The following is a 12,815-nucleotide window of genomic DNA, read 5'->3' on the forward strand; positions in this document are numbered from 1 at the left end:
ATTATTGTTTGATAAAGTCAATTTTGAGTCTGTCCTTCCTCTTTCTCTTTCTCAGTCATCTGGGTTAGAACACAAAATAAATGCCATGTGATTGTCATGCGTAATTGTCAATATATTTGATGATTTGCTCTACACAGTTCTATTTATTATATATTATAAATAATATATAATAAATGAATAATGAGGGATAGTATGCTACAGTAGAAATCAATGACCATGTTGTTCTATATATTTCATCTGAAGCTCAACAATATACAGTCCTGGTGAATTATTTTAATATACCATTAAACTGACTTTTTAGTTTCTTTCCTACTTGAGTATAATCTATCTATGAGTATAGCATTTATTTATCTTTAAGAAGTATTTTATTAACTTTGTCAGAATATTTTTATCTCAACATAATCATCACTTATGCAACAAGGGGAGTGAAGATCTGCCATTTTGAAAAATAGGTTTCTGTATTTGAAGTTTGAGGAACCAGGCTTTATACTATGACAACCTTTCATTAACAATTGTCAGAGAAGCATGACGTTTTTATTTGAGGGTGTGAGGGGGAAAACTGTGCCGTGTTCAGGAAGTGACCTCTGCCAGCAGTGTAAGAGAGATAAGAAGTATTCTTTTATATTGTACACTTGTATTATTTCATATCCGTAGTTGTCGTCACTGAACGACCGTACAGTGGACTTTGGGTAATCTTTGTAACAAGCTTTGGTGTTTTTGTGCAGACGTGACTGAGCAGCGGCTCTCCATAAACACAGTATTTCATTAAAACAAAAATTTGCACCATGTTTCAAAATGCATCACATGATCTGCCACATAACCTCTTTTTAAATAATACATACTATATATTTTGGTGAGCAGCAGAGTGACAGAAATTAACTGAGAAACTAACTTTTAAAAAGCAAATGCCACTTAATCCAGAACTATATGTGAGGATACTGACCGCACATACTGCCTCTGGAGCAGTGGGGTCAAACTTCTGGCCCACGGGCCACTTCTGTCCAATGACTAGATGTCAATAATAACTTAATTTCAAAGTAATTGTTATTAAATTATTAAACTGTTTTAGTTTGTTAATATTTGCACTAGCTGTTGGCACTGTAGTATAACTTACATATTAATCTAAAATAACTGGATTTTTCTAAATTGAACATTACCGTGACCCTCCATTGAAGTGAGGGTGGCAGCTCATTTGAGTGCAAGTTTGAAACCCCTGCTCTAAAGCAATAACAATGTCACTCAGACTGGCTCTCCAGTCAAAGAGTAGCGCTTAAATGATATACTGACATAGTAAACACAGGCTGCGTTTAAAAATAGGCAGAAATGAGGAAAGTTATTTATGGCTCTGCTGACCTGGAGGTGTTCTTCTGGATTCTGAGAGACCTGATCCAACGGGTCAACTCTCCTCAGGTCTCACGTGTTCCCTCACCGATGAGGCTCATGTTACTTTAAACTTGCCCCTGAAATGTGTCTTTTCATCATGGACGTCAACATCCTTGTCCTCTGTACTGCAGGTGTGGGGAATGTGGCTGTATCCTGTCTCACTGGTACTATGAAAAAGAAGGACAGCTCTTCTGTAAGAAGCACTACTGGGCCCGATACGGAGAGCACTGCCACGGCTGCAATGAAACCATAACAACTGGACTCATTATGGTGACATCATAGTGACTTTTTAAAAATACTCAAATGGAAATTTATTACCACAGCCTTGGCCATTAAATACTACAACCTTGTCTACTACCACTACTACTTTTATATGGATACTTAAAAATATGGATACTTTAAATCATAACCTAAACTTTATTTAAAGTCAGACCAGACAAAAAAAAGGAACGTCTTATTTACTGGGTGTTTTGACTCATTTGTATTCCAGAGTATTTAGTCACAACTCTGCTGCTACTGTGAAGGAACAAACCAAAGGAAGGGTCTTCTTGGCAAATAATCTTTCCTGTTTTCATGTCACGCTATTTAATTTTGAAGTCAGTCTGTGGGAAATTAGTTGATTGGTTGAACATTTTGCCTTGTATAAAATTAAGTATCACACAAAATACCGAGCCTTGAAACAAGCATTCAAGTATTCAAAGCCTTCCTGCCTCTTGTTTCCCTCCTGGTGTGGCAATAAATGATTTTTTTTTCTCTCTTTCAACTTTTAAACCAGAGGATTTCCTCAGAAAACATCCTGAAACCAAAAATATTCGTGGAGGAATTGCACAGAAGAGCTCTTAAAGTCCTACACTGTGTATACTACTTACTAAATAACTGAATGGAATACTACTGTTTTAACCAGAATCACTCCCACTGTAAACAGGTAGCTGGAGAGCAGAAGTACCATCCTGAATGTTTCACCTGCATGAGCTGTGACATGTTCATAGGATATGGAGACAGCTTTACACTTGTTGAACACAAAAAACTCTACTGGTGAGTGTATAAAAAAAGAAGAATGACAGAGCTGTGTAAAAATAGTTAACACACACAGTCACACAGACTTGTCATATTTTGACTTCTGCTGCAGTGGCCACTGTTTCTGTCAGGGTGTAGTGTCAGGTGTGAGCTCAGCTTCTCCTCTCACCAAAAGTCACCACATGGTCGCACTGGTGTCTCTACCGCCGCATGCAGGAGTCCACCGAGGCCTGACTGTAGAGACTGATGCCAGCCAAGACAACAGTCCACTTGTAACAGTGACGGAGTGAGTCTTTATTTATAGAACAGAAATCCAGCGGAACCAGTGCCACCACCTCCAACATACTGAGTCTAAACATGCTCTTTTTCCACTCACTAAGGTTGGACATGGCCGTCCTCAGTCCAGACCTGCTGTCCTCCATCCACACTGGCGATCGAGTACTGGAGGTCAATGGTGTTCCAGTTTATAACATTCCTCCAGACGAGGTAAGTCTTAGCATCGCATCCAAGGCCTAAACATGAATTGGTAAACACAGAACACACACGGTCACTCAGGATACATGTTCCTCTAGATAAACCGTGTCATCCAGGACACCAGCCGACCCCTGCAGCTGACCATTGAACACAACCCACAGCCTCCAGATGACCAACAGCACCCAGACCACCCCCAGGACCCTATCAGCTGCTCTGAACCCTGTCTGCACAACAAACTCGCTGTAAGTCACAAACTCCCAAGTCTTGAGGAAGAGCCAGGTCCAGTGGAGGAGGAGGAAGATCAAACCAGAACAAACCTGTCGGCACAACCAAACTCAGGAACTACAGAAATGCGCTCCAGGCAGATCCTGTAAATAAACTGTTACTGGATTGACCTAATTCGTTTTTGTCTAGCGTTTCCCTTCTTGTTTACGTCTTTCTTTCCTTTCCTAGACGTAGCTGCAGTATAGATAAGTGTCCTCTTTCTCCCGGAGGGTTGTCACTGTTATCTCAAAGGAGAGACATGGTTCGTTCGGAATCTCTACGAGTGTACCCCGGAGATAGGGCACACCGCATCTTCAGACCTTCTGACCTCATTCATGGAGAAGTCCTTGGGAAGGGCTGCTTCGGACAAGCTGTTAAGGTACCATGGTGGAATGATGTTCGATGGGTAAACCACTAAATGTCCCTCTGACAGTGACTGTAAACTGACTTGTTTCCTTCAAGGTAACACATCAGCAGACTGGTGAGGTGATGGTGATGAAGGAGCTGATACAATTTGATGAGGAAACGCAAAAGACATTTTTAAAAGAGGTAAGTGGTCGGAGAAGAACAGGACACATTTGAAGTAGAAAAATAGCTGGAGACAAGCCCTTAAAATTGTAACAGTTAGAACAAACAGTGACATGAGCACTCACACTTCTCTGATGATCATAAACCACATCAGGAGCCAGAAATACTCAGTCTGGCCATGAGGTTCTTAAGAAAAATCATAATCGCGTTTATTTTAAATTTAACTCAATTAATAATTGCCTCTGCATTTAAACACATTGCATTTATTGCACTTATAGAGCTGCACAGTTTTCTGCTGACAGGACTGCTGTTGAACTATAAAACACAATTTCTATTGATGGCTGTGCTGCCCAGGATGTTGATGTGGTTTTGCTACTTTTTTTCTGTGGTGGTGAGTCTGTGTTTAGGGGGCAAGAGAGACCTGTCGTATTTCTGAATGGTGCAGAAACCACTCTTAATCCAACAGTTTCAAACAACAAGGCAATATCAGAGTACTGTATACATGCAGATCATAATGTACAAAAAAGTTAAGAGTATTTTTTTTAAAACATACAACATTGTTTTTGTTATCTTTTGGAACTAAACTTAAAATCAGAACTCACTTAAATGCACAGTCTTATTACTGTATGTTGTAATCAATGGGCTGCAGCCCTGGAAATCATTAGTTTGATGTTATTTCAGCATTTATTTGAATTATTTTGAATTATATATAAGCTTGAAGAACTATACTTCATTACTAAAGCCTCGTTAGTGTGAAAAAGATGTTATAATTTTTTTTTTAAGTATTCAACAAAGTTTTCAACCAATACATAGAGCTGATTGCTTTACTAAATCTATTCTGATTCAGTGACTGCATGTTATAAGACAAGTGTCCTCTGGGTTCTTACAGGTGAAGGTCATGCGATGCCTGGACCATCCCAATGTTCTGAAGTTCATTGGACTGTTTTATCAGGACAAACGGATCCACTTTATCTCCGAGTACATCCAAGGTGGAACTCTCAGAGAGACCATCACAAAAACAGTAAGTGAGGAGAGGTTCCCTGATCACCTCTAGTACAGTGTCACTCTATTTACTGATCACTGTATCATGTTGCTGTAGGACAAGGACTTTCCCTGGCGTATACGAGTGAGCTATGCCAAAGACATTGCGGCTGGAATGGTGAGATAGGTTACATAACTCCATGATGTACTCTATATATGAAGTTGTTAATTACAACTCTATGGAATAATCATCATGAACATCTCTGTCAGGCCTATCTGCACTCCATGAATGTTATCCACCGAGATCTGAACTCATACAACTGCCTGGTCAGAGAGGTAAACAATGGCCATCTGTGATTCAACAACGCATATACACAAAAGACAATGACACAACAACATCATTTAGGTCAGGAAATAAAAAGGCAGAACTCATTTTTTACCTGTTTGTTTTTATAGAACCAGTCAGTGGTGGTGGCAGATTTTGGACTGGCCAGGCTGGTGATGGAGGAGAAGACTCAGAGCAAGACATCGTCACTGGAGCAGCCTGTGAAGAGGCCGCTGTCGGAGCTGCACAGGCCGAACAGGAGGAAGCGCTACACTGTGGTAGGGAACCCATACTGGATGGCCCCAGAGATGATCCGTGGTGAGTGCACGAGGGCTCAGGAAAACATAACCTAGGGACAGGAGTTTCTCTGTTCAGTTCTCATACCTCATCAACAGGCAGGAAGGAAACTGTCTCTTGTGCATGTTTATTTCCATATTAAAAATAAAATACTGAATGATTTCCATTTTAAAATCTATCTGTTTTTCTCAGGAAACACTTATGACGAAAGTGTTGACGTCTTTTCCTTTGGGATCATGACATGTGAGGTAAAACACAAAGTAATCTTCAACCTCTGCAGCAGATTAAAGAAATGAATGCTGTTATAAGTATTTCTTTTTTTCTCTCACCTAAGATAATTGGCAGAGTGAATGCTGATCCGGACTATTTACCTCGCACGAATGACTTTGGGTTAGATGTGGTTAGTTTTATGCAGCAGTACCACAGACCACAATGTCCCTCCACCTTCCTGCCACTGGCTGCGCTCTGCTGTGACATGGACGCTGACAAACGGTACGCCTGCACACTGCAGACCAGGAAAAAAAAAAAAAAAAGCCATTATGGGTGGAGATGAAGCAGATGTAACCTATTTACCACAAAAACGTTAAATCAAATTGTTATTTTATTTTCTGTTGCGTTGACCACAGCATGTATGTTACTTGTTCAACACTGCAGTGTCTACTCTGCCGGAGGAGGCCATGAGATCATAATAGAGTATATTTTATTAAATTAAATCTTTGTCTCTTTCAGCCCTTCCTTCTCTAAGCTGGAGGAGTGGCTGGGTAATCTGCTGATGCACCTGGACATTGGTCTGCCTCTGCTCTCTGAGCTGGAGCAGCTTCGCCAAACCTTCTGGGAAAGTCAACACAGTCACTTCCACGGCCGGGACAACGCACTAGAATCTAACCAACTCACTGACTGTTCACAACCACGAGGACAGAGTACACACAGTGTAAATAAAAACACAGAGCCGGTTCGCACACCCACGAGCCCAGACGAATCGGTCACACCTGACAACCAGCTGAACGGACAGCAACACTTGATGTGAACACAAAGTGATGGTTGAAGAAAAACTCTTAAACATCAACACAGGCTGTGAGAACCAGACATAAGACAAGAGGCGGTGCAGGGAAGCCCTGAGTGAAGACTTGGAAAAGAACCATAATAAAACACACGTTCAGCACCAAACACTGCAGGTCAACAGCTCCTTGTCTCTCAACAAACAGATGTGCAGAGTTTTGTGGGTCCACGGAGAACAGTTCAGTCCTCTAAGCACTTCTAAGAAAAGGAGAAGACCCTCAGACCAGAACCAGGTTCTGAGGCGCAGAACGTGAAAGGAACACACCTTTTTTGTGTTTTCTTTCTCAACAACCAAGGGCAAGAACATACATTTTGGGACATGGTATAGGAGAAACACAAAAAAGAACACAATGCAAATACCTAGAATACTATATCACCAGTGTACTGTATGTGTGACAGGTTTAAACTGGCTCTGGTATCTTCTCCCTCCAGAAACTGTGACGTCAACAGCACTTTAGGCTTCTTGCTAAATTCTTACTTTTTGGCTTTCAATTAAATAAAAAAAAGTTGAATTAATTAAAAATATATATTGTTACATTTAATCCAGCATTTTGCATAAAAAAATACTCCACCACTTAATGTACAGTTAAATGACTACAGGAAGTGATAATGTGTGCATTTAACAAACATTGTAGATGAGATTTTATCAATGATCAGAAATAAATATTTTTGATATAACAAGTCCATTATCTTTCGTATATGTAAGTAGTTCATGCTCTGCCAGAGTTAGAAGGATGCATTTTGTTTGTGAATAAAAGCCTATCAGAGAGGAAGTTTTAAAAATTTATTAGAAAAAGACACCAAACACCAGATTGCATTATTATTATTACTATTATTACTATTACTACAATAAAACACATTATATACGTATATAATTAATATTATTGAATAAAATATAGAGTAATCCAATATTGTGTTTTTTTCAGTCAGTTGAATTCAGTTAAAACCAGTTTTATCAAGATAGAAAAAATAGACAAAAAGTGACAAACATTGGGTACAAACTAAGATCATTACAAACAAAGTATTTACCGCAGCAACTTTTTCCACTTCTAGTTTTTACTCGATTGAATTTTACAAACGCTCTTAAAATTCTTATAAACACAAAGTAGTTCACGCTTCGACCAAACATTTAATTATCTTTTCTGCAGCACAGTTGAAATTGTTTAGACATGAAAACCGTGATATCGATGAAAATGTGCATATGTTTTAAAAACTAACATTTGAAATTCAGTAAAAACATACCGTGTGTGTTCTCCTCCAGTTACTCAGCGGTTAATTCAATTAACTTAATTGAGAAATAGACGTGTAAACGCGGTAACACGTGATTGTAACTTGCAGTCTCACCAGTAGGTGTCAGTAACAGTTGATATCCGATACTTGCTCGGAGGAAAATGAACAGAGAGAAGCCATGTCTTTGCTGGGTGTAATTTTAAAGAAAAATAACTATATAAGTATAATCCTTTAGTTAACAGAATTAAATATAATTTTATATAATGTTTTTTACGTTTTACAGTTTTGACAACAAAATAAAGACCAAAAAGTAGACCAAATGATTTAAATAATAACCATGTCACATGTGATATTTTATTTCCTACAGCCATACAATCCTGGTCTGGTTTCCTGCAGGCTCAGGCTCCTGTATAAATCCATGTGTAGCTGCTGTCTGTGTGCTGTATGAAGGGATCAGCATGGACTGACACACCACGCCATATGGCTCATTGTAGTTTTTACGTCCATCTATGAAGCTCTATCCCAGTAAAGTACTGACAGAGTGACAGTGTTTCTCATTGACTGCTGTTTTGGTTCGTGGAGATTCTAAGAAGCCATGGAGCACATGTCCACCCCGGTCCGGTTCCGCAACAGCAACAAAACTGGTACGTCGTGAACCCTGAGCACCTGCTTTCATGAAGACACAACATTGAACGCTTGCTTCAGTGATGCTTTAAGAGTTATAAATCATTTCTAATCTTTACTCAGTCATTTTAGGATCATATATCTTCTAAGAAATGGTACACCTTTTGTCTTTTATATTTATTAGGTTAGCTTTTAAGGAAGGGGTTGTTTAAAGGTTCAAGCTCTATTTTTTTCAGCTTATAAAAGTCTGCACGGATCTATTTATTAACAATTGTTTCTTCCATATTTTTTTTTTTACACCATCCTTGGCAAAGCTGCAACTTTTTCAGATAAGGAGGTACGGCACGTTTATAAAATATAAATATCAAGTATTGTTTGTGTGTGTCTTTGTGTGTGTTTAAGACTTTAATCTCCACCGTCCTACCCCTCCTTAACTTAATAAGCTGGATAAAACCTACTGCAAAGCCTTATGGGTAATGTGACCTGACAGGGACAGGGATTCCAAACAGTGTCAGTGCCTCCTGCAGCTACATGACTACAGGCTGTACTATTGTGCATGTAGACTCACAGTGTAGTATGAGGACACCGTGAATCTTTACAGTAGATGAAAGTGTGAAGGTTTGATTCCCTCTGACCAAAACACATACAGCATACATGTGAGGTCAAGAAAAACATTCATTAAGATCTTCAACAGCCCTCAGTCTCTTATGGTTTTAATTACCATTTGCTGCCACCTAGCGGATGGCTATTTAATTGTTCTGCATGTCACTGTCAGATGACCAAAGACAAATAATTGCATTAAATTTATTATAGTTTTTAGACCAACTGAGTAAAACTGTCAGACTTCTGACAGTACACACACGAACCACTGACCTAACTGTCTAATTTCCTCATCTTATCTATGTTTTCTCCTTCAGTATCAGCCTTGAAATGCCATCATAATTCAACTACTTTTCAATCTCTTCAGTGTTGTTCTTGTGAATTGTTCTTCTGAGCAGTGTCCTCTTCCAGGGGTCAAGTCTGTCCATCGAAGACCAAGAAGACACTCAGTTCCCTTTTGCCATGAGAGATCTTCCTCCTGCCTTTCAGTCTGATGAGCAGAACCAGGAAGAAAGTCAACAAGAACCAGTGACCTGTGAACCAACTCAAATTGTGGCAGAACCCAATGAGGGACTCCCTAGTCTTCCTGGGTCTCCCCCCCTGCTGTGCCCCGTACCCTGTAACTCCACTGAACCTCCAAACAGACCACACAGACCCAACTGCGTGCGGTTAGACTCCGGGTTTCAGCCGGTGTCTTTGAGGAGGCAGCTCGTCTCTCAAAGTTCTCTGGAGTCTCCTGTCAGCCCTGTTTCACGTCCACAGAGTCCATGGGGACGCTTTGACCCCTACGACTCTCCAGAGGTATCAGTGTTTTAAACCAAACCACAGAAGGGTTTTAAAGGAATTGTTGAAGAGAAATTTTAATTTTTTTTTTCAGGATAATGACAAAGAGTATGTGGGTTTTGCCACATTGCCGAACCAGGTTCATAGAAAAACTGTGAAGAAAGGTTTCACATTTACACTTATGGTGGCAGGTGAGTGCCTTACTAATATTTCTTAAGGAAACTGACAGATTTGAAAGAAGGAATCAATAATAGGGATGTCCAATATTAACCTTTGGCCAATATCCGATATAGAGATATTGTCCAAACACTTAATTTCTGATTCCAATATCAACCGTTACAGATATAGGCCTGCTAATATTTATTTATTTTTCTGTACTAACCACTGTATGAGTTTCTGGCACCAACATTCTGCATACAATCCCCTGATTATTAAAATAGATGAATGAAATGAGCTACAATGCTGCCATCTAGTGACTTTTACTTTAATATACAGCCATTTATCCCCAAAACTATTTTTAGGACACTATTTGGCCAAACCCAGGTAGTGTGTTATCAGGTTTTCATTATTGGAGGAAAAACGAATACGAAACGATAACAAATCTTACAATAATATCAGTCGGACAATATTATCGGACATCCCTAATCTGTACTTTTAATTGAATATACATCATATATTGATGATATATTGATCAAAGTGTATATTTTTACTCTGTAGGAGAGTCTGGCCTCGGAAAATCTACTCTGATTAATAGCTTGTTTCTCACCGACTTCTACAAAGACAGGAAGGTTCCAAATGCGGAAGGTAAGATCAGCTAGACATGAATGATGAAGTACTGCAGTAAAACAGATACATTAGGTGTGGACAAAAAATGAATCCCCTGATTTTTCTGGGGCCAAAAGTGATGCATATATGTATGTATAAGGTGTATGTGTATAAAGTACATTATTTCTTTACCGTGCTCCTTCTGCAGAAAGGATCGGTCAAACAGTCGACATCATCAGACACAGCGTCAGCATTGAAGAGAAGGGAATCAAACTGAGGCTCACCATCGTTGACACGCCAGGCCTCGGGGACGCTGTCAACAACACAGAAAGGTGAGCAGAACATAAACACCGTCATTAAAACTCTCCTCATTTTTCTATGTGGTTTAAAGGCTTTCCTCTCCTCCCACAGCTGGAGGCCGCTAGAGGACTACATCGACCAACAGTTTGAGAATTACTTCAGAGACGAGAGTGGTCTGAACAGAAGAAACATCCAGGACAACAGGGTTCACTGCTGCCTCTACTTCATCTCTCCATTTGGTCACGGGTACACTGACCTCTCTGAGCTGCAGTAACGGCTGTACCTTTTTGTTTTGATTCATTATCTTTTCTATGTAAACACATGTGTTTCTGCCACTTCAGTCTGAGACCTCTGGATGTGGAGTGTATGAAGGCCCTGCATGAAAAAGTCAACATCATTCCTGTACTGGCCAAAGCTGACTGTCTGACACAAGCAGAAGTCTGCAGGAAGAAAATGAAGGTACGAGGTTCTGGAGCTCATCCTCTTCAGTTTAAGTTAATCTGTAAAACAAATACTGTATAATACAACAGTGCAAATGAGTACTATTATTGAAGGAACAAACAAAACATAGAAAAGATTTTTTTAATTTCCCAAGAGCAAAATTAAATCATTATTGACATCTAGTGGAGCGCTCCAGGCCAGGAGTGGCCCCCGAGCCATGGGTTGGAATTATGCTGTCACCTCATTTTTTCAAGATGAACATATTAAATACCCAGAAGGGTTAAGGCTTAAAGGACTCTGATTGAAGGGGTTTGTTCATCTTCTCTGTGTGTCCTACGTTCAAGATGAGAGAGGAGATAAAGCGGTTTGGGATCAACATCTACCAGTTCCCTGAGTGTGATTCTGATGAAGAGGAAGAGTTCAAGAGGCAGGACCAGATTCTGAAGGTTCTCTCCTCACTTTCCTACATTTGGTGAGCCGTCCACTCCAGATGTGACAGCACATTTATTTCTTTTTTTCTTTTCAGGAAAGCATTCCATTTGCGCTAATCGGAAGTAATGTTCAAGTGGAGAGCAAAGGTCGCAAAGTCAGGGGTCGACTTTATCCCTGGGGTGTGGTTGAAGGTATGACGTACAGTACATTCACATTCAGTCTGTTAGCTGACCACCAACCAGAACGATTCATACTGACATGCCGATGTCACCTGGTCAGTGGAGAACCCGGCTCACTCTGACTTCCTGATGCTGAGGAACATGTTGGTGAGAACGCACATGCAGGACCTGAAGGACGTGACGCGAGAGATCCATTACGAGAACTACAGAGCACAGTGCATCCAGAACATGACACAGATGGTGGTGCAGGAGAAGAAACGCAGGTGGGCATCGCATAGCCTCTCAGAACTAAGAATCCACTCCTTGAAGGAGATGAAATTGTTACATGTATGTTGAGACGTAGATGTGAATGTGGGTTTCAGTTTATGTCAGAAACAGCTAGAGAGGAGTGAGGCAGACATCCCTCTGCCCCTGGCCGTCGTGGACTGTGAAAAGGAAAACCTCATCTTTGAGAAAAATGCAGAGGTACATTTTTTTTCTCCATATAGTAACTTAGTTATTAGAGTCTGACAAGTTTGCCTAAAATACTCATCATCATTTAAATTACAAAAAAAAAAAAAAAAAAAAAAAAAAAAAAAAAAAAAAATCAACGAACATCTTATTTATTAGATCCTGTAAATATTAAAATGTTAAATCTGGACAAACAAAAATCTAGAGCAACTTCTCTGGAAACTGTCCTTATAATTGAAATGTTTAATTATAAGGACAATTTTGCTATATTTTAGAACCAAGATACAGTATATAAGTTACATTATTCATATCAATAATCATATCATTCTAATGAAAGCATTCCTTAAAGGTAGGGCTGTGAATAGATTAAAATAATCAAATAGATCAGATAAATCATAGGCTAACTGGATTGGTAATCATTTTATTCACAGACTTCCAAAGTTATTTCAACAGCCCTACTTGAAGGACAAACATTTGTCTACTTGCAGTACAAAGCTCACCGCTGCTCTCTGAACGTCTTCCTCCTCTGTAGCTCAGGAGGATGCAGGAGGTGCTGGACAGAATTAAAGAGCAGATGCAGCAGAACCAGAGCAGCGACTGCTGATTCTACCACAGTTTTCTCCCGAGGACGAACACAAGCAGCTGCAGGTTGAATGACAAAGACATGAAGCAAACACAAGTTA

At 39.8% G+C, this 12,815-nt stretch overlaps 2 protein-coding genes and 1 long non-coding RNA gene across 5 annotated transcripts in view; 2 read left to right on the forward strand and 1 right to left on the reverse strand.

The window, feature by feature from the left end:
• LOC103395024 (LIM domain kinase 1) overlaps positions 1-7,009 on the forward strand; it is an 8,302-nt gene extending 1,293 nt beyond the window's left edge. The window contains exons 2-15 of one of the 2 annotated variants that reach the window (XM_025065805.1): positions 1,515-1,653; positions 2,309-2,418; positions 2,576-2,686; positions 2,781-2,886; positions 2,973-3,244; positions 3,328-3,517; positions 3,601-3,687; positions 4,556-4,687; positions 4,766-4,825; positions 4,918-4,983; positions 5,104-5,290; positions 5,462-5,517; positions 5,604-5,761; positions 5,999-7,009. In XM_025065805.1, coding sequence (XP_024921573.1) covers positions 1,515-1,653; positions 2,309-2,418; positions 2,576-2,686; positions 2,781-2,886; positions 2,973-3,244; positions 3,328-3,517; positions 3,601-3,687; positions 4,556-4,687; positions 4,766-4,825; positions 4,918-4,983; positions 5,104-5,290; positions 5,462-5,517; positions 5,604-5,761; positions 5,999-6,296 — 1,972 coding nt within the window. In that variant the 3' untranslated portion in view covers positions 6,297-7,009. Of the gene's footprint in view, positions 1-1,514; positions 1,654-2,308; positions 2,419-2,512; positions 2,687-2,780; positions 2,887-2,972; positions 3,245-3,327; positions 3,518-3,600; positions 3,688-4,555; positions 4,688-4,765; positions 4,826-4,917; positions 4,984-5,103; positions 5,291-5,461; positions 5,518-5,603; positions 5,762-5,998 lie in introns of both variants that reach the window. The other variant, XM_008332557.3, reaches the window with a different exon arrangement.
• Positions 2,776-12,789, reverse strand: LOC103395023 (uncharacterized). Of its 2 annotated transcripts, none has more exons than XR_003052958.1 (6): positions 12,633-12,789; positions 10,523-10,643; positions 7,571-9,272; positions 5,641-5,774; positions 5,088-5,321; positions 2,776-2,912 (listed from the first exon to the last, which is right to left on the reverse strand). It is a non-coding gene; the product is annotated as an uncharacterized LOC103395023 (long non-coding RNA). The 2 variants fall into 2 exon arrangements; XR_523220.3 differs by having other exon boundaries at positions 7,571-8,224; positions 12,633-12,781.
• Positions 8,109-12,736, forward strand: LOC103395062 (septin-5-like). The gene is made up of 13 exons (XM_025065806.1): positions 8,109-8,202; positions 8,497-8,519; positions 9,194-9,583; positions 9,660-9,756; positions 10,283-10,369; positions 10,539-10,662; positions 10,742-10,876; positions 10,972-11,089; positions 11,416-11,517; positions 11,598-11,694; positions 11,783-11,945; positions 12,045-12,147; positions 12,665-12,736. Exons 1-13 carry the CDS (start codon positions 8,154-8,156, stop codon positions 12,734-12,736), a joined length of 1,560 nt encoding a protein of 519 aa, XP_024921574.1. The 5' UTR covers positions 8,109-8,153.
• Positions 12,790-12,815: the final 26 nt, after the last annotated feature.

This window comes from Cynoglossus semilaevis, chromosome 19 (assembly GCF_000523025.1).
Source record: "Cynoglossus semilaevis isolate Cse_v1.0 chromosome 19, Cse_v1.0, whole genome shotgun sequence".
NCBI classification, from domain to species: Eukaryota; Metazoa; Chordata; class Actinopteri; order Pleuronectiformes; family Cynoglossidae; genus Cynoglossus; species Cynoglossus semilaevis.